This window comes from Octopus bimaculoides, chromosome 7 (assembly GCF_046866305.1).
Source record: "Octopus bimaculoides isolate indiv1 chromosome 7, ASM4686630v1, whole genome shotgun sequence".
In the NCBI taxonomy this organism is placed as follows: Eukaryota; Metazoa; Mollusca; class Cephalopoda; order Octopoda; family Octopodidae; genus Octopus; species Octopus bimaculoides.
This window is the reverse complement of record NC_142934.1, coordinates 98,028,146-98,055,264: the sequence shown is the minus strand read 5'-3', so window position 1 is coordinate 98,055,264 and position 27,119 is coordinate 98,028,146. Positions and strand designations below refer to the sequence as shown.

General features: G+C 35.6%; 1 protein-coding gene across 2 annotated transcripts in view; it reads left to right on the top strand.

Moving 5' to 3' along the window:
• Nucleotides 1-26,294, top strand: part of LOC106868850 (solute carrier family 15 member 4) — a 57,322-nt gene extending 31,028 nt beyond the window's left edge. For both annotated transcript variants that reach the window (XM_014914291.3, XM_052969816.2), the window contains 7 exons: nucleotides 927-1,066; nucleotides 14,381-14,550; nucleotides 16,462-16,688; nucleotides 19,285-19,468; nucleotides 20,622-20,822; nucleotides 22,977-23,111; nucleotides 25,676-26,294. In XM_014914291.3, coding sequence (XP_014769777.1) covers nucleotides 927-1,066; nucleotides 14,381-14,550; nucleotides 16,462-16,688; nucleotides 19,285-19,468; nucleotides 20,622-20,822; nucleotides 22,977-23,111; nucleotides 25,676-25,881 — 1,263 coding nt within the window. In that variant the 3' untranslated portion in view covers nucleotides 25,882-26,294. The remainder of the gene's footprint in view (nucleotides 1-926; nucleotides 1,067-14,380; nucleotides 14,551-16,461; nucleotides 16,689-19,284; nucleotides 19,469-20,621; nucleotides 20,823-22,976; nucleotides 23,112-25,675) is intronic.
• The last annotated feature ends 825 nt before the right edge of the window (nucleotides 26,295-27,119 follow it).

The window sequence follows — 27,119 nt, the reverse complement described above, 5'->3', positions numbered from 1 at the left end:
GAATTTGAACTCAAAATATAAATACAGATGAAACGCTGCTAAAAATTTTGCCCAGTGTGCCAATGATTCTGTAGCTTTTACTGCCATAAGCTCTTTACTAATATTATACTCAGTTCTTCCTCCCAACAACATCAGCTCTTTGGAATGTTCTTGCTTCTCATATGTTTCCTGCTGATGCAACAGTTTAAACAGGGCATTAATGACATCAATTTCACTAGTCTCAGTCAATGTGCAAAGGCTATGGCTGCACATCTTTCCTCCTGATGCAGCTTGTAATAAAAAAGAAGTCTAGCATTTAAACTTCACAGCCATTGTGTAACACAAAACAACAAATGTAGGGAAGAAATACCACAGGTAAATTAACTGTAGCATATAACCTATACCAGTCTTGAATTTATACATAAACTAAACAAGCTACAACTTTGGGCCTGACAACCCATACTGGCTTTAAAATAATTAAATTAAATTTTTGGAAGACCCAGTGTAATTTTTTTTTAACAAGGGACCTCTAAGTGTATATAGTCTAGGGCCTTCCCAAATCTAAATCCAGGACTTATTTTACTGTTACCAGAAACATGAGAAACAAACTCAACCAAATAAAAATTTAAACTCTCTCATTCCAGTCTCTCTTTCTCTCATCTCAGTCTCTCTTTCTCTCATCCCGGTCTCTCTTTCTCTCATCCCAATCTCTCTTTCTCTCATCCCACTCCATCTCATTCAAACACTTTAGCATTGCTTGAATGCTTATATTTTTCACTACGCCTAATAGTACACCTAGGAACATTATTAGGGTTAGTAGAGTATAGCTAATTACATAGCCCACATATCAAACTGGTGGTGCAGCCATGTACCTTATTTATATGAATATAATATAACAGTGTACTTCTAATTATTGATACCATATGATGATTGCTTTTCCATTCCAGACATCTCGAAGAGTTTACTTCATACTTGCTTTGACACTTATTGCGATTGGTACAGGGGGTATTAAAGCTAATGTAGCACCATTTGGAGCACAACAAATTGATTCCCTTGGACCAAAGATGGTACAGAGATTTTTCAACTGGTTTGTATAGTCATTAAAACAAAGACATTTTATTATCATCATTATAATTTCAACAATTTCTTGCCATCTGCTACTGCACCACCAAATGTACTTCCATGTTCCTGAGGTATGTACAGCAGTATTGCCCTTTGTGAACATGGGCTGGTGTTTTGCATATTACATATAACTTACGTTTTTGTGAGGTTTTAAGGATGAACATTTGATCATTTTTCACTACACAGACTCACCTTTCTGTTGTATTTTGAATTAGCAAAAGAAAGTCCAAAAATACTGTCACTTCCTATGAATGAAGCAATATCTTAAAAAGACAAAGATTTTGTTTCATATGTATTATTTGAATTGTGTACTGAAATGTCTTCTATAGAATTTAGACTGTGTCTTGTAGGATTAAGTTTTTATACCTTTCTTCACATTCTCCTTTATTATACTCAGTGCCCTGATTATTATTGGTGCCATTTTTATTCTCATAGCCTTCATCATCATCATTTAACATACTGAGATGTGGGTTGAACGGTTTGACCAGAGCTGGCAAGCTAGAGAGCTGCACCAGGTTCCAGTCTGATGTGGCTTGGTTTCTATGGCTGGGTGCCCTTCTTAATACCAACCAGTTTACAGAGTGTGCTGAGTACTTTTTATGTGGCATTAGCACAGATGCTTTTTATGCAAAACCAGCATGGGTGATTTTTATGTGGCCCAGCATGAGTACTTTTTATGTGGTGCCAGCATCAAAAATTTGGTGTAGCACATATGCTTTTTACATGGTACAGCATAGGTGCGTTTTATGTCGTGCTGGTACAGGTGCATTTTACGTGGTACGGACACAAGTGTTTATTAATGTGACACCAGCATGGGTACTTTTTATGTTCCTTATCAAAATCATTGTAAATGGATGGTTATTTTTTTCTTTTTGTCTTATATCTTTGCATCCAATGTTTTGATCGGAAGTCATTAAAACATTACCTGCAAAGATGTAATAAAAATCATCAAAGATTTTCATTCCTATATATGGTGAGAATATAACTGATCTTCTTGATAATCAGGACAGGTACAACCCAGATCATTATAATCAGATCATTGTCAAATGCCATATTCAGTACATACTTACTCATGCTAGTTCTCAGTTTTCACATCAAATTTTGATCCTTTCACCCACGCAATTTTCACTAAAAAAAAAAAAAAAACTCAGATTTTTTGCATGGAATCAAGTACCCTGCCCTCCTAATATGCTGCAAACTCCTTATTTTTGTTCGGAAAAAAGGGAAGGGGGAGATCGGACCGCACCCCATATCCCGGAATCATTGGAAATTTTTTTTTTTTTTGACTGAATTCCAGTGACCTCCTAATATGCTACAAAACCCTACATTTTGTCCGGAAAACGAGGTGGAGTGGATGGATCCCTCAGGAATTTTACCCCATTCCCATTTTCAAATATTTTTTTTGCTATTTCTTTCTTTACCCATAACTTTAGATAACATTTTGCAGAAATACGTTTTCAAGAAAGTGTGCGTTACATTAAATTAAAAATTTAAAGAAGTTTGAAATGAATAAGTGAAAGTGTAGAAGTTATAGAAGTTAGAGTGGTACCGAAGTCAGTGGAGAGATAAAGAATGGTAAATAATTAATCTAAAAGAAACAAGCACGTTAGTTTGTGTATGTGTATGAAACAAGTAAAAGTATATTAAAACAAAAATATCTTTTTTATACCTTTCAAAATCGCTATATATAATAATCGCTATATATAATAATCCCAAATACAGATTTTTCTCTTTGCTGTTTTTGGCACTAAAATGTGTTTCATTTTTGTGTGAGGAGAGAGAGTGAGAGAGAGAGAATGAGTGAGTCAGAGAAAGAGAGAGTAAGAGGGTGACAAAGTTTACCTAAACATCAAATGGGTAACAATCTATCATAATTATATATATCATTATACATCATCATCATCATCATTATTGTTTAATGTTTGCTTTCCATGCTGGCAGGGGTTGGACAGTTTGACTGAGGACTGGCAAGCCAGGAGGCTGCAATGAGATTGCAGTCTGTTCTGGCAAGGTTTCTATAGCTGGATGCCCTTCCTATTGCCAACCATTCCAAGAGTATAGTGGTTGCTTTTCAAGTGTGACTGGCACGGGGGCCAGTCAGATGGTACTGACATCAATCCCGTGCAAATGTTACTTTTACATGCCGTCGGCACTGGCATCGACCACACCAGTCACACTGTATAATAAACATGATACTGAATGGAATAATTCCCCCATTTAATTTTTTTTTAATTACTTGTGTGTGTGTGTGTGTGTGTGTGTGTTAGAAATCTATGGATACATAAATGCACAAAACGAAGAAAATTAAACAAATATGGACGACTTGTTCTGAAACATCCCCGAATGGGGAACAATTCTCAAAAATAACCCCCAATTGTTTCCCCCCAAAATTCATATGTCCTTGGAATCTACATAGTCCAAGGTATATTTGTAGAGAATTTCATTAAAAAATATCCTTTTTCTTGAAAGTTATGACGAATTGAAGTGGACTCTGGTGAATTTTCCGAAATTCCCCACCCCACTCCCTCCTAAAACACTTCCCCCCAAAAAGAAATTTGCATATTCGGAATCTACATCATATAACACATATTCCTAGAAAAATTCATTAAAAAATATCCATTTTTCTGAAAGTTATGATCATCCAAAATCGTGGGGGCAGAAATCTGTAGTTATGCCAGTTTCAGCATATTGACAGCTGAACAGAACTGCCAACTTCGTAGCATCTATGTATATATTTTTACCTTTACAAAGACTGGACACTCAGAAATGATGTGGTAAATGGTCTTACTGTAGTGTATGCACAGTCTGCATCTGATATTAATATGTTGTTCTATAATTTTTTAAGTAGTTTACTTATAGCTATGATTTGATCCTGTACAACTCAAATGGGACCTTCTATGCTGCTTTACTATCTCTCTATTGAGTTTTACTCAATATAAGCTATGGAGTGAGTCTTCTCTTTGTTGTTGATTTTTAGTTTATTTTGGAGTTACATTTTAATTTTATCATTTGATGAGTTTTCCAGCTTTATCTCTTTGTTTTCTCACCATCTTGACCATTTTCTTCAGTAGAATTAATTTCTAGTTTGTACTTTATTGTTTCCTTATTTTTAGAGAAGGATTTTTCCTTTTTTGTTTAACTAGCCAAGAGGGTATCATACTAGGTTGTTGCAAAACATTGTTGTAAAGTTTTGTTAGCAGTTCATGTCTCTCTGGGAAGCCATTCAACCAGAAGTTAGGAATTTTATCCTTTCCTGGAGACTACCATTTGCTTGACTTCCTGAGAGCAGATCTTACATCCTCTACCTTGATACCCTCCCTTATTATTATTATTATTATTATTTTATTGAATTTAGTGTCAGAATTAAAGATATCCTTATTTATTTATCTTTTTTCAATATAATATATAGTAATTTTAAATAAAATATCTTTCCTATTCCACTATAAATTTTTTAATATATTACATATTATATAGGTATTGATATTATATTATAAAATGACCAGTGATTGTTTTCAATTAAAATACGTTTAGATTGATATTATTGGAGATCCATAAGAACATTTTATAACTTTTCATTTTCATTTTCATTTTATCTAGTTTCAGCTCATGAGCTGTGGCCATGCTGGGGCACTTGAATTTTGTTTTTCTTTTTGTTGTAATTACTAGCAGAGATACCCGGTGTTGCTCAGGGTTAAAATGGCATAGTTTGTATATAATACAGTCATGTTGAAACAGGTGATATGGGAAAGTGCAGCATTGACAACAAAACATTTGTGGAGTAAATGATGGGCTAATTCAACTAAGCAACATGTTATGCATCTGTTTGGAGTATTTCAGGCCCTAACCTGTGGGGGTTATGTCATTTTTGAATGCACCGAAAAGCTGTCAGTGGATATACTTTCCTCTGCGGCAGTTACCGCTGTGTCTAACATGACCCATCATCTGAAATGTTGACACCTACTTTGGATTTGTTGTACTACATCACTCATAAAATAAATTTGTAGGAACTGTGGTTGTTCATTTGCGGGTAACAGGAAACCAATGAGGTGATAGACTTGCCTTTGAACTTTGACGTCGACATAAATTCATGTTTATCTATCGTCTAAGATGCACCAAATGATGTCATTTGCAGAGTTTTATTGTCTGATATTGTTCAGAAAATCCTCTGACTGGATGGAAGTGCCTTCTAGAAGATCCATAAGAGGCTGAGAAGGAGCTGGTAGTGCTGGCAATGTTACCTGACTGTCTGAGCAGCACATGCCATTTGTTTCATTTGAAAATTTTAAAGCTCTACAGAAAAGACAATTTGTGTTTAGCACACCAGTTTGGACAGTTATTATTTTTATAAGAATGGGATGGATCATATCTGAAAACAGCTTCAAGAGTTGTGAAGAACGAATTTGTACATGGTCTGTTTCTGAGAGCTAATCTATTGGACCTCTGTCTAATCATTAAAACATTGATTTAATGATCCAGCATTAAGTGCTGCAACATGCATTTGCTGATCTTGAGAAAATCTCATGTAGCTTCTCTCTTCAGTTTTCTTCTCTCTTCGGTTTTCTACAATCCTCCTTGCCTTGCGCTTGTTTCTGAAGAGATTGCGTCTTTTCTTTGGTGGCATATTTTTTCAATATTGTAAACAAAAAATTATGAACATAGAAAGAAATTATACATTAATCCCTATTCTTGTAAGCAGTTGTATCCGTAAAAATTTATTTGAAGAGAGTAGAAATTAAAAGAAGAGAAAGCGAAAAGAACAGAGAAAGAAAGTGAAAGATGTATGTACATCTATATGAAATAGACGTGTGTGTGTGCGTGCATGCATGCATGTGTGTGCGTGTGTGAGAGAGAGAGAAAGAGGGTGAGGAAGAAAGATAGAGTGAGTGAGTGAGTGAAGGTGTGTGTTGTGATGATTGATGTCTTTTAAGGTACACACACATAAAAAATGTGACATCATCGTATAAAATGTTTACGATAGTTGATTTATGGAAAAGATTATAAGGTTAAATTTTTGAAATGCAAATATGTGAATGGAAATTAAGTTTAATTTGTAGCCGAAATAGTACTGTATCTTTTGATACCCCATACGCCAAAATCTGTAACTCAATTTTGGAATGCATAAGGAATATATATATGCATAGAACAGATTTCTTTCAAACTGAAAGTATTATCTCATTACTATATAGACGGAATACTGGAATAGAGTAAGAGATAAAAGATTGCTCTTGGCTCGCATTAGGCAAGAAGCTGGAAATCTTTTTGGTCCATGACACTGCATGGACCTTGGCTTTTGTATTTGATGCCTGGCTCTTTAAGTATTTTATTTCGATTTTATGTATATATGTATGTATGAGCTAATGAGGGAGACCTCTATATGGTAGCTAGACTTGGTAGAAATAGCAGCCAAATCTCCCCCAAAACACCCTACTGTCTTAATCCAACAATTCTGCCTATTATGTAGTTTGAATGAGAAACTGTAATTAAAAATTAAGATTATTAACCTCAAAATTTTATGTCAGCTGTAAAGGTGAAGAGGGTTAACTTGGTCGGTGTTAAGTAGTGGAGATGTTTGGTGATTGTATGTAGTGGTTACTTTTGACTGTTTCTTCTCAATAAGGATAATTGATTGATAATGAATCTTAGCCCAATGTATATACAACTTCAGAGGGAGGAAAGAAGAGAGACAGCATAGCAACAGTTTTGGCTGACTGTTATCCTGTACTCCCCTTGTTGCTAGCGAAATGGTATGTCCCAGCTGTCTGAGCAACTGGTTGCTTTTAATGGCAGAACAAACACGACAAAAAGATTACCAAAATAGCAATTCTCACTTTGAAACTAACAATTTTGAAAATCTCTTTAGATTATGGAATGCCCTGCTCTCTCATATATCCATGTTTAAAATTTCAGCGCGATCGGATGAACAATACTCGAGTTATAAGCGCACAGACAGACAGACAGAATGGGATTTATAGATTAAGATTATGTATTTAAATTATTAACACTCATGCTTCTAAACATAGGTAATTTTGAATCAGCACGTTTGCAACTTTTGCAATTTGGCAGTCCTTCATGAAATTTCGTATGTTTTTTTTTAATCAAGGCCTGAAGAGGCTTGTATACATAGACAGGAATATTTCATAAATTCATTACTGTATGTAAGTCGAAGCAAATTGTTGGCTTTATATGTGCTTTTTAAAAATTTGCTATATTATATTATGTTATATTTTTATAGTATATTATATTATATTAAAAATAAATTTTTAGTTTGTCAGTTGTATTTCTCTATTTCATTTAATATTTGTATGTATATATATATATATATATATATATATATATATATATATATATATATATATATATATATATATATATATATATATGTATACATATGCGATGGATTTTTTCAGTTTCCATCTACCAAATCTACACACAAAGCTTTGGTCAGCTCAGGGTTATAGTAAAAGACAGTTGCCCAAAGTACCACTCATTATGTCTGAACCCAAAAACCATGTGGTTAGGAAGCAAACTTCTTATCCACACAGCCATGTCTGCATCTAGCTACACTGCCTTATGTGTATTATTTTGGGGTTCAACTTTGCTACCTGTGCCAGTATCTGTTGCCTGGTGACCATGTTACTAATGATATAATAGAGTGCCTGTAATCTTATCATTGAAAATTCCATATGAATTGTTGTCACCTATTTCACTGTATTTATTTATCTTCACAATATAATTTATCAGCTACTTAATGCCTAGGATAGGCTTTTGTCCATTAAATTATCATTTACATTAAAATCTTAACAGTTAGTTCACACTGTCAATTCTAACATAACACATTCCTACGGTGATGATATCATGCTTAATTTGTCCTTTACCCTTTTCACATTGATGTCATCCTTGTGTAATCTAGATACCCCATAATGGATACACACTAATTGTACTAACATATACCTCATTCACCAATGATAATCTAGTCTAATATGTACCTCATTCACATAACCTAGTCTTCTTCAATAGCAAATAAACACAATCATCACACATATTTAGATAACAGCTTAGCTGCTGAGGAAATAGCAACCAGAAATAACTGCCAATTTTCCCTCAAATGACATCTTAACCACCTTCAAAAGGGATCTAGGCAATCAAAAATGTAGCTGTAGATATAAAATGCTCAAAAGAAGGACAGAGTTGTCATGGTTGGAATATTTTTGATTATTGGTCTGTGCATTTAGGGCTAACAATGGTTCTCTATATTCTTCTTGCAAATAAAGCACTGAAGATCATAATGATTCTAAGCCTCTCAATGATTGATGATCTCTCAGAGTAACCACTCATTCCTTCAACCAGTGGTTCCCAAAGTGGGTGGTACTGCCCCTCTTGACAGCAGTGGAAAGATTCAGTAGGGTGTTGAAGAAAAGTGGGGTGATAATGGGGTGATGTAAAAATCCCAAAATAATGGGTTAATTAGGTTAAGTTTTATTTGTGAAATATTGTTGTTCTGAATTTGCTGCAGAAAATGGTCTATGTTTTTGGTGATGAGTGGTGGTGGTGATGGTGGTGGGAGAGAGTGCTAAGAATGTGGCCTAGGTGTCAAGGGGGGCTACAGCCTGAAAAAGTTTAGGAACCATTGCCGTAAACAATAGTGTAAGGTTAGACATACACTTCAGCAGCCAAAGATACTTCAGCCCTCATCAACTGCTAACCTTTAGAAATATCGCATAACACCCAGATTACAGGATTGCATACAAATAGGGGATAGTTGTTACAAATATGGGATGATTGTTACTTATGATCACTCTACAACACATAAGAAACAGGCCCCCAAACTGGTTAGCAAATGTTTATTCACCAATACACTGCAACCACTGGCTTACCAATACACAATGGTCACTATTATACCAACACACTATAACCATTGTAATGCCAACATAATATGACCACTGGCTCACTTACAACAACCACTGGTTCACCAACACACTACAGCCACTGGCCATGTGAAGACATGTGGCTTACTGGTTAGAGTATTTGACTCATGAGCGTAAGGTTGTGAGTTCAATACTCAGTGGTGCGTTGTATCCTCAAACAGGATGCTTTATTTCACGTTACTCCATCCACTTAGCTGCCTAAAATGAGTTGCACCTGTAACTGCCAGCTTTGTCACATTCTGTGTCACGCTGAATCTCCCTGTGAACTACATTAAGGGTATTGATGTCTGTGGAGTATTCAGCCACTTGCACGTTAATGTCACGAGCAGGCTGTCTTGTTGATCAGATCAACTGGAACTCTCGTCATCATAACTGACAGAGTGCCAGGCACAACTACTGGCTCCCCAACTCATTACACTCTGGCTCATCAACACACTACAAACACTTGTTCGCCAACATACTACAACAACTGGTTCTTCAATCACTTAATGTCTTCAGATTGGAAGCAAAACTTATGAAAACTGACCAATAAAACAAAATAAAAAAAGAAAGACAGTAAGTAAAAAACAACTAATGTTAACGAATTTGATAAATATGCTGATGATAATGATGATAACGACGATGGTGATGATGACGATGATAATGGTGATAGTGGTGGCAAAGGTGGTGGTGGCGGTGGTGGAGGTAGTGATGGTGGCAGTGGTGGTAATGGTAGAGGTGGTGGCAGGGATGGTAGTGTTGGTGGTGGTGTTACTGATGACGATGATGATGATAATTATGGTAGCAATAAGGAATTATCTCATATTTTATTCATATAATTAGTTAACATATATGATGTTTCTTTAATTCACCAATACCTCAGCCATCACCTTTGCTCTTTAAATACTTTATAACACTCCTCTTAGTTCCACGAATGTTGACAACACCTGAGAGAACAATAAACTACTTTGAAATATATACAAGAAAGCCAATTGGACTAAAATACTTTGAGAAAAAAATACAAATCGTCTTAATGTTTTTTATTTTTTTCTACATTTGAATATATTTTATTAAAACTGCAGAACCAATCTGACTGGTCACTAAACAAATACTGACCAAACAGAAAGCTGAGAAAGAAAACAAGGAACTTAGAAAGAAATTATAAAAATTCTGCTGGACTAGATTGTTTTTTTTTAAGATGTCTATATGTGCAGGAGTGGCTGTATGGTAAGAAGTTTACTTCCCAACCACATGGTTCTGGGTTCAGTCCCATTGTGTGACACCTTGGACAAATGTCTTCTACTGTAGCCCCAGGCTAACAAAAGCCTTGTGAGTGGATTGGGTAGATAGAAACTGAAAGAAATTCATTGTATGTGTGTGTGTGTGTGTGTGTATAAACATGTACCTGTTGTTGAGTTTTGTTTATCCCTATCACCAATTGACAATTGGTGTTGGTTTGTTTACATTGCTGTATGTAACTTGGTAGCTCAGCAAAAATGATGAATAAAATTAGTATCATATTTTTAAAAAAAAGTATTGGGATTGATTTGTTTGATTAAACCCTGTGTTTGTGTGTGTGTTCATGTGTGTATATATATATATATATATATATATATATATATATATATATATATATATATATATATATATATATATATATATATATATATATATATATATATATATATATATATATATATATGTATATATATATATATATATATATATATATATATATATATATATATATATATATATATATATATATATAGTTTTAGGGAAAATAACCAATTTTCAAGAACTCATCGATGAAAATCCACTATCACATATAGAAAAATTAATAATTAAAAGCACAATAAATGAGTATAATATAAAGTAAAGTAAATATCATAAGATAAATATAATATAATATAATATTATATTTATCTTATGATATTTACTTTACTTTATATTATACTCATTTATTGTGCTTTTAATTATTAATTTTTCTATATGTGATAGTGGATTTTCATCGATGAGTTCTTGAAAATTGGTTATTTTCCCTAAAACTATATATATTTTATATATACTTTATCTATAAGGCTCAATTTAATTTTTTATAAATTGATTTTAATTGAGTTTTTTACCTGTAATTTTGGATTTTGTCCCTAATAATATTATTATATATATATATATATATAGTTTTCAACTACTTATAGCAAGCTCTTTGGACATTTAGGATAATCTATGTAATCTATATACAGATTATATAGATAATATATAATATATATATATAATCTATAGTCTATTTCACAGCTACTTTTAATACTTTTGCACTAAAAGAATCCATGAAAGATAAGTGTTTTCAAACACATAAAAGCAGTGAACATTGACTGAATCAAAAACTCAACACATTCTTTTACTCTTTTACTTGTTTAAGTTATTTGACTGTGGCCATGCTGGAGCACCACCTTTAGTTGAGCAAATCGACCCCAGGACTTATTCTTTGTATGCCTAGTACTTATTCTATCATTCCCTTTTGCTGAACCGCTAAGTTACAGGTATGTAAACACACCAGCATCAATTGTCAAGCGATGTTGTGGAGAAAAACACAGACACACAAACATATACACGCACATACAAATATATATATATATACATATATACGACGGGCTTCTTTCAGTTTCCGTCTACCAAATCCACTCACAAGGCTTTGGTCAGCCCAAGGCTATAGTAGAAGACACTTGCCCAAGGTGCCACACAGCGGGACTGAACCCAGAACCATTTGGTTGGTAAGCAAGCTACTTACCACACAGCCACTCCTACACCTATGTGTAGATTTTAGTAGTTTTTCTTCTCTACTCAAGGCATAAGGCCCAAAGTTTTGAGGGAGGGGACCAGTTGATTAGATCAACGCAGTACACAAATGGTACTTAATTTATCAACCCCGACAGGATGAAAGGCAAAGTCAACCTCGGCGGAATTTCAACTCAGAATGTAAAGACAGATGAAATACCGTTAAGCATTTCACTTGGTGTGCTAGATTCTAGTAGTTATTGAAATCTGTTGACTGAGGCAATGAAGTTTTCCTGGTGATGGTGGAAGAGAAGAAGGGTGAAGTGTGTAATAGTGGTAGAATTGCTTACAGATAGATTAACTACCATCTCTTTTTATATAGGTACAGTATGAAGAACTGGGGGCAAGTGATGACAGTGTAATATATGATGGAGAGTTAATAGGAATACAATGAACAAAAGACTCAATGTAAATATAACCGGTTCTCCGTCAATTACGACAAAGAGGGTTCCAGTTGATCTGATCAATGGAAAAGCTGGCTCATGAAATTAACATGCATGTGGCTGAGCACTCCACAGACACATGTACCATTAGTGTAGTTCTCAGGGAGATTCAGAGTGACACAGAGCGTGATAAAGCTGGCCCTTTGAAATACAGGCACAACTCATTTTTGGCAGCTGAGTGAACTGGAGCAACGTGAAATAAAGTGTCTTGCTCAAGGATGCAATGTGTTGCCAGGAATTGAACTCATGTCCTTATAATCATGAGCTGAATAACCTAATCACTAAACCACGCACCTTCACAATGTAAATATATCATATATCATAACTTCTATCACCACACTGAATATTTTAGCAATCATTTTTGTTATGTTTACACTGGTGCAATGGTCTTCTTCAGAACCATATGTCACCAATTTTTACTGTCTCCTTCATTAGGTTCTGTTTCTTGAGACCTTCTTTCACCGTTTCATCCTTTGTCTTCTTTGGTTTCTATTTTCTACAGGTTCCATTGACTTGGCATTTCTTTATACAGTTAACATTCTCTATATGTGTCACCTACACTAATGCAGTCTTCTGTCTTACACACTAGATCTGATTCCTCTTATATATAGTTTTCCTCTTGGTTCATTTGTGCTCCCTCATTCATTCTAACATTATACATACAGCGGAGCATGTTTATTCTATTTCTTTGTAGCAGTCACAAATCTTCTGCATTCAAGGTCCATGTCCCACAATGGTGCAGCACCACTCTTTGTACACAAACATCATACAACCTGTCCTCCACCCTGAGAGCAGAACCCCTTTTTTGCCAACGGAGGCAATAATTCTCTAAATTTTTCCTCCAGTCTTACTCTTATACACACACACACACACACACACACACACACACACACACACACACACACACACACACACACACACACACACACACACACACACACACACACACACACACACACACACACACACGTAATTGTGTGTTTGTGTAGTTGTGCTGTATTTATATTCACCACCAATGAGCTTACAGAGTACACTGATGTATTGTATGCCTTTATTTTTAATACCAGTAGCTTATCAATTTGATATAATTACTACCAACCTGAAATAAATTCAGGGATCAGTATAATTGACTATCAAATCCCTTGTGTGAAAGATAAACTGTGCAACAAACAAATGTTGAAGGGAAAATATTGATGAACAAAGCTATTTGAGAATAATCAAGGCAAAATAAATTTTCATATTTGTCAGCATATATAATGATCTTGTTCTTACTAAATGTATCAAAAACTTTCCCTCCGTTGAATCCAGCCATGTCAAAGATGGGAGACCTAGAACTGTATGCTAGGAAGTCAGATGAGCATATAACCATAAGGCACAATAGTTGTTATATATCATATAAGATTGAAAAGAAACCAAAATATCACAGACTATTTGTAAAAAGTCATGAAAAATTGCTTACAGCACATCAGTAGTTAAGTGGGGGAGTCAAATTGTATCAGTGCACTATTTCTCAAGCATACATAACCTGCATCTTAAATGTATTACATCATTTAATGGCTGTGTTACCTTTAGGAAATTTTTTTTTAATTGCCCTAATGAAAAATTTCCCTGAAAAAATGAAAAGAAATTTAAACTCTCATCTGCTTGCAAGCTACTTGCAATGAGCAGATGACAACAAAATCATAGTCTGGGGCTCCACCTTAGGTGGAGGATCGATCATAGTTACAAAAACATCATAGCCAGACATATAAGTTTCATATTGTGTGTGACAAGTCTTTTGACCAAAATATATACAACTATATAATGATAAAGTTGAAAATACAGTACTCATATAACTTCATTTACGGTAAATTTATGGTTTCATACTATATTCCAATTTACTACCACAGCATTCATATGCACAGAATCATACATTTTATCTCTAAAACATCAGTCAAGAATATTTTTCAGTTAGTGTATGATGAAACATGGAATTTGTTTTTCTGCAAACTATACTTGTAAAATGGAAGAGCACTTCATGCAAGAAGTGTCTTAAATGCTAGCAAATACAGTATATGAAGAAACCTAATATTAGTTAGTTCTGTTCTTATATTTCAGGTTCTACTGGTTCATCAATGTTGGTGCACTTATTGCATACTCATGTGTGGCCTTAGTGCAGCAGAATATTTCTTTTGAAATTGGTTATTTAATTCCATTTATCAGTATGTTGTTTGCAATGGTTGCACTGGCCTCTGGACGTAGCATTTATAAGCACTCTTACCCAACAGGTAAGTTCTACAAATACTACTTGCTGGGAGCAATTAGGCTGATATCCTTACTATTGCTAATGCTTTTAATTCTAAGCTAATTATAATAATTAATCCTCCTCTACACTACCTGCTTACTTGTCCCTCTAATACTATGCTAACATTCTACCTATTCTCCTCTACTTCTTCTATAAGAACATATGATGGTTAGAATGTTGGACTCATCGTCATTAGATCCCAGGTTCTATTCTTGAAAGGGGTAGCACATTGTGTCTTTCAGCAAGGCACTCCATTTCACATTGCTCCAGTTACACCCAACTGAAAATGAGTACCAGTGGTACTTGGAGGTTAACTCTATAACAGATTAGCATCCCATCCAAGATGTAATGTATTCTCAGACTAAATACCTTGAAAATTCAGATAATTTCCAGCATCATGAGTCTGGAAGCAGACTTTGCTTCCATTTCCGCCTTCTCTTCCCTTATTTGTTTCTTCCTCTGACCCCTGCTCCTAATCCATTTCTTCACCTTCCCCTTCAGTTCATGATTATAACTTCTATAACTCTACTGTCGATACAAGTTGCTGCTGCTGCTACTACAACTACAACAACAATGACAACGACAACCATGATGACAACGTTAATGATTTCAATGATGATGACAATTATAAGAATGGTGATCACCACCAATGCCGCTGCCACCACTGCCACCATTGCTGACACCATCACAACCACCACCACCACCACCACCACCACCACCACCACCATCACTACCACAGCTGCTACTACTACTACTACTACTACTACTACTAACACCTTACAAATATTGAAAGAATAATGTCTTTCTTTTCTGATATGTTTGGTGATTGAAAATTCAAAGGAAATATGTGATCAATAAGTGAACAGCATAGGCAAGCCATATACTGTTTTGTCTAAACACATAAGTGCATGTACACACACACATGTATGCACACACACACACACACACACACACACACACACAGCATATATCATCGTTACTTTATAAAGAGCCATTAATCCAAGCTTGCATAGGTCACCACAGATTTTCTATAGCCAGATGCCCTTCCTGTTACTAACTCCCACCTGTCTCCAAGAAAGCAGTTTTGGCAGACACATATCTCATACCTAAATCTTCAGTGATAATGGACTAAACTGAACCGTAACTAATCCACACATCCTCTGATAACTCACGGATGGTGATGTGACAATTTTCCCTCATAGTTGCACGTATATCTGCAATGTTTTTCTCATTTCTGCTGGTTGCAGGTCTTTCAGAATGTTCATCAATATTGATATTTTTTCAGCCATCTTGGAAACGTCTGAATTACTTGTGCACCTCTGTGCGGCTTATACACTCCATTCAAAACACTTTCTGCAACTTTGTGTAGGCTTCTGAGCAGGTATCGCCATGACAACTTCTTCTGTCATGGTCAATGCAACAATCACAAACTACATACTTTCCTTCCAAGCACTGCTGGGAGGGAACAGTGAGAGTGAACTAGAATGTTAAAACTTAGTGCACATGCACAGCAGAGTTCAAGGTCAATCTTTGCCGAGGAACTTCACTCTGAGCACTTTAGCTTTGTTACTATGGCAACGGTCTGGATACTTATTGATCAAATCTTGTGTGTGTGTGTGTATATATATATATATATATATACACACACACATATATGAATATATATATATATATATATTAATGTATATATACACATACTATATATTAATATATATATATATATATATATACATATACATATACATATACATATATATATATATGTATGTATACATATATATATGTGTGTGTGTGTGTTTGTGTGTGTGTGTGTTTGTGTGTGTGTGTGTGTGTATGTATGTATATATATCATTAGGAATTCTGTATTTGTTTAATTTTTATGTTTCATTTGCAGGTAGCGCCCTCTCACAGAGTGCTAAAATAATCCGGGAAGGAATCAAAAGACATAAATTGGTGAAGGACCAAGCAAAAGCTATGGGCAAGAAAATCAGTAGCCTTGATGGAGCCAAGATGGACAATGGGGGATCATTTGATGCTGAAACTGTTGAAGGAGTCTTGAGTTCTTTGAAAGTTTTACCTGTGTTTATTGCTATCATCTTTTATTGGGCGATTTATTCCCAAGTTAGTAGAACACTATGCTTATATTTTATTTCTCTTTGATATTTTCTGCATTGTTATCTTGTGGGAATTGAGTTGGAAATTGGCAGGAATGGTAGGTAGCACACTAGGTTAAAAAAGACTAAAAAATCTTGTGGTATTTTAGTTTTGCCCCTTGATTTGAATTTAAATGCTGTGCCTGGACCACGTTTGTCTCTCATCCCTTCAGGAGTCAATAAAATAATTATGTTATGTACTAAGGTTATTTCTTCAAACTATACCTCCATGAATATAGCCTTGTGACAAAGTAAGAAACTAGTCAGTTAAATTAACACTGTATTATATTATTTCAGAGGTGTACTTGTCAGGTATGTGATTTGACCTGAGACCATATCATCATCATCATCATCATCATCATGCTGCAACTAAAATGATTGCAATATGGAAGACATGTATTAGCCACTCAAAAACACACAAAGACTGCTAACTTCACTTAAGCCATGGTGCAATTCATGCTACAACAATAATAAGTGTTTAAGTGAAGTTAAGTCTTTGTAGAGTAAGATAACAGAGTAGTGCCATTAGTAGAAGAAATTAGGAATGTAAAGGAGGAGGGTGAAATAAAATAAATTTAAATAAAATGAAACAAAATAAAACAAAGTAAAAAATAAAAAATAGTAGAGACCAAGGAGGTAGGAGGTGATTTAATTTTCATGATAGATTTAGGGACATAAAAGTTTTAAAGGTTCATGAATACAAACGATTAAAGATATATAAAAGGTTTTATATCTACTAATACCTTATATTCATGAAACTTTAGAACTTTTATATCCTAGTTATATCCTGACTAAATTTATTGTGACAATTAAACCTCCTCACACCTCCTTGTACTCTAGTACTCTTTACTGTATTTCCTTGTTTTATTTCATTTAAATCTATTTTATTTCCTTAGCTTCATAATTTCTCCTACTAATGGTGTTACCCTGTCATCATATGATATTCTAACCATGTTGCTTGAGATACTCCAACACATTAGTCTTTGCATTATATTAATCATCTCTGAATTCAAATCCTATACAGGGTTATTCTATCTGGAATTTTGATAAAATAATTACCAGGAGAAACATTTCAGAGATTTTTTTTTCATGACAGACATCCTTCAGATAAAGATATGTTTGTGTTTTCATTAGAGAAATCATCTCCTCAAAACTCTTGCTCCATAAGATTTCTAGATGTGTATATCTTGTATATCTGCAACATTCATGATCCTTTGAAAGTAACTTATAATCATTACCGAAGTATGTTGTGCACAAACACATCAAACTTCCTGCAGCTGATATGAGCCCACATCCCATGATTCTGCAATATGACTACCTTACATGTAAAACCATTTTACCTCTCATCTGTAACTGAATTATTATTATATATATAGGCATTAGGAAGGGCATCCAGCTATAGAAATCATGCCAAAACAGCTAGTCAGCCTCTGTCAAACCATCCAACCCATCCCAGCATGGAAAGTGGATTTTATATGATGATGATTATTATATATATTGAATGTGGAGAATGAATGGGATAAAAGGAGTCTCCCTCATGTGAACCTAACAAAGAGACCGGCTATCCTAGTGGATATGGTAGATAAGGCAATTAAAGATATGAAACTGGGAAAGCCCCTGGTCCATCTGGAGTCACTCCTGAGATGCTCAAAATGTCTGGTAAGGTAGAATATGGGCTAGTCACCCACATAGTTAATCAGGATATTCAAGAAGGTGTAATACCCAGTGACTAAGGTAGTAGCATTATTGTTAGCTACTACAAGGGTAAGGGAGTTGCCTAAGATAGAAGCAATTATAGAGGCATCAAACTCCTGGACCAGATGATGAAAATTATGGATAGAGTTATAGCCCAATTAATTAGGAGCAGAAGTAGACCAGATGAAATTCAGTTTGGCTTCAACCCAGGAAGAAGCACTACTGATATTATTTTCATAGTCAAGCAACTACAAGAGAATGGACAATTAAACTTGGCATTTGTTGATCTAGAGAAAGTCTTTGATAAAATACCTTACTGTATGACATAATGGGGGGCTCTGAGGAGGCTAGGAGTAGACAAGTGGCTTGTGAAAGCTGTACAGACCATGTGCAGAGACACTGGCAGTAAGGTGAGAGTTAACCACAAGTACAGTGAAGAATTTGATGTACATAGGAGTTCATCAAAACTCAGTCTTCAGTTTCTTCCTTTTCCTCATTGTTCCCCAGGCCATAACAGTGGAATTCAAGACTGGCAGCCCCTAGAAACTACTATATGCTGATGATCTTGCCATCATAGCAGATTCTATATCAGAGCTAGAAAAGAAATTCCAGGCGTGGAAGCAAAACCTGGAATCTAAAGGCCTTAAGGTTAATTTAGCAATGACTAAGATTTTAATAAGCAACAAAACAAACAAGACCATACCCACTTCAGGTAAGTGGCCCTACTTGATTTGTAGGAAAGGTGTAGGCAGGAAGATAATAGGAAGATTATTACAGAGTGTATTGTTCATATGAGAAAGATGCACAGGAGTCATAAAAGGTTCTACAAGTACTGACTATATTATCCTTTCTATTATTTTCAATTTCAGATGTCTTCCACATATTTCCTACAAGGAACTGTTATGGACATTTCCATCAATGGTGCTCCGATGCCAGTTGCAGTATTAAATGTCTTCAATGTGGTCATCATTCTAATTCTGATTCCTATCCTAGACTTTGTCTACAAATATCTCCAGAAGATTGGCAAAAATCCAACACCGCTGCAACGTATTGGTAAATAACTGTTTCTGTTGCTGTTGCTCTTGATATGCTTCAAGTCAGCCCTGATCAAGTGATCAAGTGTATATCATCGTCATCGTTATCATCATCATTCGCATCATCAAAGTTCATTTTTCCATACTTGCATGGAACAGAATTTATTGAGGAAGATGTGTGTGTGTGTGTGTGTGTGTGTGTGTGTGTGTGTGTGTGTGTGTGTGTGTGTGTGTGTGTGTGTGTGTGTGACATGTGTGTATATCAAAAAATTTCCTATTGAAGAACTCTCTTACCCCAGAAGCCTACATAAATTTTAGAAGCGAAATTTTTGCTCCTGCCTTCATGAGCATAGATATGCCTTGGCATACTGGCCAACAGTAACATGAATATAAATGTTGGCTCTCATCATATCAGTGCTCATCCTCATTACAGTGTGGGGAATTAACATTTGCTTCACCTTACTTTGATATATACAAGCCCAAAGATGCATCTTCATGTACTTGATTACACACAGTTAACCATTTCCATTTCTCACTTTGATTATTACTGTGTGTGTGTGTGTGTGTGTGTGTGTGTGTGTGTGTGTGTGCACGTGTGTGTGTGTGTGTGTGTAATATATATGATCTATGCCAACATAATATAATAAAGTGTTCCCTTGAATGATATTGTGGATCTGCATCCAGTTTGCACAATAAACACCCACTGCCAAGGGTGCAAAGAGCCACATTGTTAAACTCTGTGTGTGTGTGTGTGTGTGTGTGTGTGTGTAACTAACTAACTACCTGACAGTCTGTTGGTTATGACAGGTGTTCCAGTTGATACAATCAATGGAACAGCCTACTTGGGAAATTTACATGCAAGTGGCTGAGCACTCCACAGACACATGTACCCTTAATGTAGCTCTGAGGGAGATTCAGTGTGACACAGAATGTGACAAGGCTGGTCCTTTGAAATACGGATACTACTCATTTTTGCCAGCTGAGCGGACTGGAGTAATGTGAAATAAAGTTTCTTGCTCAAGGAGACAATGCGCTCCCAGGTATCAAACTCAGGACCTCACAATTGTGAGCCAAGTACCTTAACCACTTAGCTATGTGCCTTCAATCACACACACACACACACACACACACACACGAATATTCATTATTATTTCTTCATCTCTCTTCTCTAGGGTTTGGATTAGTACTATCTGCACTATCAGTGGCTGTAGCTGGAATTGTGGAAATATACCGAGTAAAAGAATTGAGGCAACATGGAGGTGTAGTACAGATCTTGGCCAATAAACCTTACAATGCTTCTCGTGTTTCTATATTTGCCCAGATTCCACAGTTTGCACTCATTGGTTCTAGTGAAGTATTTACCAGTGTCACAGGTAAAAAAAATATATAAATTTGTTACTTGTTTAATGTCTTTTTTTATATCTATTTATTTATTGCTTTTTATTTCTCCTTATTGCACATACACATGTGTTCTAGATCATATTCAATGGATTAATTATTCTTCATCACTATCAAACAATTTAAAATGTCCATCACCATACCTTTTATCTGTGTCCACTCACTATTTCTGTAACTAATAATACAACAGTCGTTGTTCTTCTGAACACTTGCTGAGAACATGCAACCTTCACCAAAACATTAACGTTTATTTGTTTCACTTGCTTCTCTCACTTCTACATTTTACTTAAGCCACACTTCACAATTGATAAACTTTGAAGTGGATATATTGCTAGATCTGGCTTCTCCTAGAAAAAAGAAACATATTTTGAACCAACCACCTCTACATTGCTATTATGATGAATTCTATCTCTTCATTGTAGCTCTAGTAGAAAGCCTCCATGTGGTCACTCAGTCTTCCAGATATAGCAACCAAATCCTATTAAGTTTGGTAATGTTGTACAAAATATTACCTTGCCTTACCTTAGGTCATCAATCTTGATAAAGTTGTAGGGGTGTTGTTGTAACTTATAGTGTGTCTTGGACTTTTAAAAATCAGATAAGATAAGGTAATATCTAGTACCACCCTCATCATGTCTGATCACAGCCAATAACTGAGAGAGAGAGAGAAAGAAAGAGGGAGAGAGAGTGAGAAAGGGAGGGAAGAAGTGACTTGTATTAGAGAGGTACTTAATTTATCTGTCCTAAAATAAGGACAAACGAAGTTGACATCAGTGGGATTTTCACTCAGAGCACAGAGAGCTGGAATGAATACTGTGATGCTTTAATGGAGCTGACAATTCAATACCTTGATACTAAGATATGCAAAGAGATGAGATACTTCAGACAAGATTTCTTTTGACCATATGTATGCTGAGTCAGAGTTATCTTGGAATAAACAACAACAACATGCAATGGATTGGCATCTCATCCAAGGAGGAATATACAAAGTGGTATCAAAAAGTTTCCAGACTGGTTATGTTTAATAAAAAAAATAATAACTTATTTACCTAAGGTTCAACACCATCTCCTTTGAATAATCACCTAATGCAGCAATACACTAATCCCAGCATTCCTGCCACTTTGGGAATCTGGCCTGGAAGTCGTTTTTCGTAAGCAAGTTGAGGGCCTTCTGCAATTCACTCTGGATCTTGACAACAGTGTTAAAACAGTGACCTTTCAGCTGCATTTTCCTCTTGGGGAAGAGATGAAAGTCTGCTGGTGCTAAATCTGGCAAATTGGGTGGGTGTGGAAGCAATACCATTTTGTTTTTAGTGAGGAACTTACAAGTGAGAAGAGCTTAATAGGGTGCATAGCTGCTGTGAAAAATCCAACTCTTCGTGCTCCACAGATCTGGTCACTTTTGCCAAATGTCCTCCCTTGGGCATTTCAAAACATCACAGTAGAACTGATGGTCTGGCTTTGGGGAATGAATTCTTGATGCACAATACTGCGGAGTTCGAAAAAACAATGAGCACGCTCTTGATTGAGCTGTGGCTCTGTCATGTCTTCATCAGTCATGGAGATGAAAGTGTCTTCCATTGCCTTATCACTGTAAGCTTGCCAAAGCATGCTCAATGTCTCTGTAACAGACTTCCCAAGTTTAACACAAAATTTTATGTTGGCACTTTGTTCCAACTTCCTGTCCATGACAAAAATTGCAGACTACAGCATATATGTCATCACAAAATACAAATTTCACAACTTACGAAGTAAACACAGTGATGTCATTCAGCACACAACCTCATGAAGGTAACTGCTAGCTCTCATTGCACACATGACCGTGTGCTGCCGTCTGTTGGCATGCTACAGAACTACTCCAGGAACTTTTTGATAACACCTCATATATGCCAGAGAAACCGGGAAACCAGCTCTATGCCCATTAGGGAGTGATGTAGACTAACCAAACAACAACAACAATAATGTCACCTCCTATGATGACAACAGATTCAACAAGGTTACTCCCTTCACAATTTATAACCACTAATACACTGTCTGTTTTGTGTCCTCTCCCAATTTCTTCAGTCCTTTCATCAACAGTTACTGCTCAGAATGTTATGACAATATTCTGTATATTTCTTTTTCCTTAGGTTTGGAATTTGCATATTCCCAAGCACCTGAAACTTTGAAAGGTTTGGTCATGGGAATTTTCCTGCTCACAACTGGTTTGGGAAATTTTCTGTCGACAGCTGTCATTGCCATTGTTGATGCACTGACAAAGAACGGTAAGACTTGTAAAAATATATGTGCATGCATGCATGTGTGTGTGTGTGTCTGTGAGCATGTGTGTTATTTTATTTCTTTACTACCCACAAGGAGCTACACACAGAGAGGACAAACGGATTAAGTCGATTACATCGACCCCAGTGTGTAACTGGTACTTATTTAATCGACCCCGAAAGGATGAAAGGCAAAGTCGACCTCGGCGGAATTTGAACTCAGAACGTAACGGCAGACGAAATACCGCTAAGCATTTCGCCTGGCATGCTAACGTTTCTGCCAGCTCACCGCCTTACATGTGTGTGTACATGTGTGTGTGCATGTGTATGTGTGTGTTTGTATGATTGTATAGTATTTCCTTGCTATTTCTTCCTTATCTGCTGGTGTTCATTTATCCCCTTACTCTGGCCATTGTCGTTTTGTATCAACACACAAGATGTTGAGTTTCATGGAGGAGGCGACAAAAGATTGAAATGAGTGGTGGTTTGCTACAATAAAAAAAACCCATCTATCTCAATGCAATTGAGGTCCATAAATATTATATTTGTGTTCATACTCACTCTGCACCCAGTCTCTCCTCATCTAACATCTCTGACATCTCATCTTCTAAACAGCCACCCCTCTATCATTCTTCTAACAAGATCGCTATCTAGCTGTTGTAATCATATGAGAGCAGAATCTGCTCATATTTCTTTCCCCATTTTATTATAGAAAGTAATATAAAACAGCAGATCAAATCAATATACAAGCAACAGATCATATGCTCTCAGCACTTCAAAGGAATATAAAACAGCAGCATTAATATGAAAGAGGAAGATAAATAAAATGTTTGTGATGAAGTAAACACATTGTACAAATGTTTATGTATTAATTTCCAATAAACAATTAATGCATTGAAGATGTGTTATACAGAGTGTATGTGAATAACAATTTCTCTTAGAGTAGCATGGAAAAGGAGAGAAAATAGACATTAGTTGTTGGTTGTTGAGATATTACATCCTTCAAAATTTCCATGCTTCCTGAAATTTTCCAACAGTACACTTGATGCCCCCCACCCCCATTTCTTCACTTTTTTTTTTTTAAAGACTTATTCACTGTTCACTTATTGTTCATATTCTATGTACTGTTCATGCAGTTTTGGTTATTTTTTCTGATGAGTTGTAGTGCACCTGAGCACTGTATACATTAAGTTCATAATATACGTGGTCTGATCAATTAGTATCCGGACTATTGCTTTAGTAACAAAGCTAAAGCATGCAGAGTAAAGCTTCTCAGCACAGATTGACCTTGATCTCTGCTGTGCATGTGCACTAAGTTATAATGTTCTGGTTCACTTCTGCTGTTTACAGCAGTCCTTGGAAGGAAGGTGTGTAGCATGCAATCATCATATTGATGATGATAGAGAAAGTTGTGCAGAGAATCTGCATCAAATTTTGCTGCAACTAAAACCCAAGTGTCTTTTTGATCAGCTGCATAAACTTGGCAAACATGTGTCTCGTACCCAAATCTTCAGTGATAATGGACTGAACTGAACCATAACTAATCTGCTCATCCTCTGATAACTCACAGATGATGATTCAAAGATTTCCTCTCACAGCTGCACCCACATCTGCGATGTTTTTCTCATTTCTGCTAGTTGTGGGTCTCCCAGAACATTCGTCAATATCATCGTTTTTTGGCCATCTTGGAAACGTCTGAACCACTCGTACACTTGTGTGTGGCTCATACACTCCTCTCCATACACTTTCTACAACTTTGCGTAGGCCTTTGAGCAGGTATCGCCATGACAACTTCCTCTGTCATAGTCAATGTGATGATCACACACTACACACTTTCCTTATAAGCACTGCTGTAAACAGCGGAAGAGAGCTAGAACATTAAAACTTAGGGCGCATGCACAGAAGAGTTCAAGGTCAATCTTTGCCAAGCAGCTTTATTCTGCATGCCTTAGCTTCATTACTATGGCAACAGTCCTGAGACTTATTGATCAGACTTCGTATTATTATTATAAATTATTTACAGCTTTCTGTATTTCAGCTAAGCATGCATTTTTTAAAAAAACTTGCTGACTGAAAAGTTCTAATCAGAGTAGAGATTTGGTTGTTGCAATAGATGAAAAAGGGTCAGTAACCACGAGTTGAAATGGTTCATAGTTCGTAACAGAAGTATAAGCCAGAATGACTTCTAACTAAGTTGTAATGGCTCTTTGCATTCTGAGTTTTAGTCTGTAGACTTAACTCATCACTCACTTTAACACCACCTCCTGGTTGGTACTTGGGTTCCTTTACAAAGTTCACTCTGTTGCAATAATTCAATCCAGGTCTCGGAATTTTTCAGCCACCTTGGAAACGTCTGAATCACTTGTACACTCGTGTGCAGCTTATACACTCTTCTCCATACACTTTCTACAACTTTGTGTAGGCTTCTGAGCAGGTATCACCATGACAACTTCTGTCATGATCAATGATATACATGAATCAGAGTTAACTTCTATTAAATAGTGATTTAATCTCCCTATAATCTACATTCAGATCGTTTATTTATCTTACTATTTTCTTTACGTTTATAGATCCCTGGCTGAGCAATGATGACATTAATTCAGGCCATCTTGAATATCTCTTCTTCTTACTTTGTGGTTTAATGACAGTAGCATTTTTCATCTTCCTGTTCATAAGCAAGATCATGAAATTTAACAGCGAGGAGAAGCTAAAACAGAAGTTGGCAAGACAAAATATGGAATTAACAGCTGATGAAAATAAAATAACTGAAATTTGATAATTTTAACACATTTTTATAAACTATTACACATACATATATGCAGAGACATATATACACATGCACACATATACTCACAATATCATATACTTACATTAACATTTGCTAAATGTATGTTCTTTGTTGATTTTGTTGGTTTAAACCCAACATGCATACATACACACACACATACTATATTCAATGCCCGAGCACTGTATACAATAAGCTCATTATCATTTTACTATTTTATGTGTGTGTGTGAGTGTGCATGCGTGTGTGAGGTGTGCAAATGAAACAAAAAAAAATAAAGAAAATGGTGTGAAAACTTTTTCAAAGATAAAAGAAATTATTTACATTTTTATCAAAATGTGATACGTTTCAATTGTTAAAAAAGAAAATTTAATAAAAGTTATATTTCGTTTTTGGATTTGGTTTGCAAGATTCGTGTGAGTTTGTGTGTTGAAGCATATTCTGTTGTGTCTGGGGAGAGTCATTTTCTTTTTGTGCCTTATAATTTAACACACTCACTGGTAAAATTTCCACTTATTCCTTGTTTCTATTTTCCTAAAATTTTCGTTGCATCTTGCAGCCTTTTCAAGAGTCAAGACTATTGAAAAGGTTGCAAGACGCAACAAAAATTTTAGGAAAATAAAAATAAGGAATAAGTGGAAATTTTACCAGTGAGTGTGTTAAATTATAAGGCACAAAAAGAAAATGACTCTCCTCAGACACAACATAATAAAAGTTAAAGAAACAGAAAATAGAAGGGAAATAGATTTATTTTACTTTTTATTTCAGCATGACTAAATCACCCTTTTAAGTAATTGAAACCGGTACCATATTTTGCTAAAAATGTAAATGCATTCTTTTTTAACTATGACAAAGTTCTCAAAACATTGTCATCTTTTTGTTTTGTAACATAAATTTTCTCATGTAAAAATGCTTAAGCTTTTCAGTATGTATGTTAAACATATATGCCTCTGACATTAAGTAAAGAGTTAAATACTTATGGTATGCAAATTAGTAACTTCAGTTCTCTGTAGTTATGGGATCTGTGGGGTATATAAATAGATTGGCTACTTATTCCTTGAGGATTGGTCAAATGATGTAGACACTGCTGATGACAACCCACTAAGGTTAAAAAAAATCGGCACTATCATGCTATTAGCTGTCAGAAGTGAAAGTGCTCACTGCCTGCTAGTGAAGTATCTGTCTGTCTGCCTGTCTGCCTGTTGCTGGCCTGTCGATTCTTTGGCTAC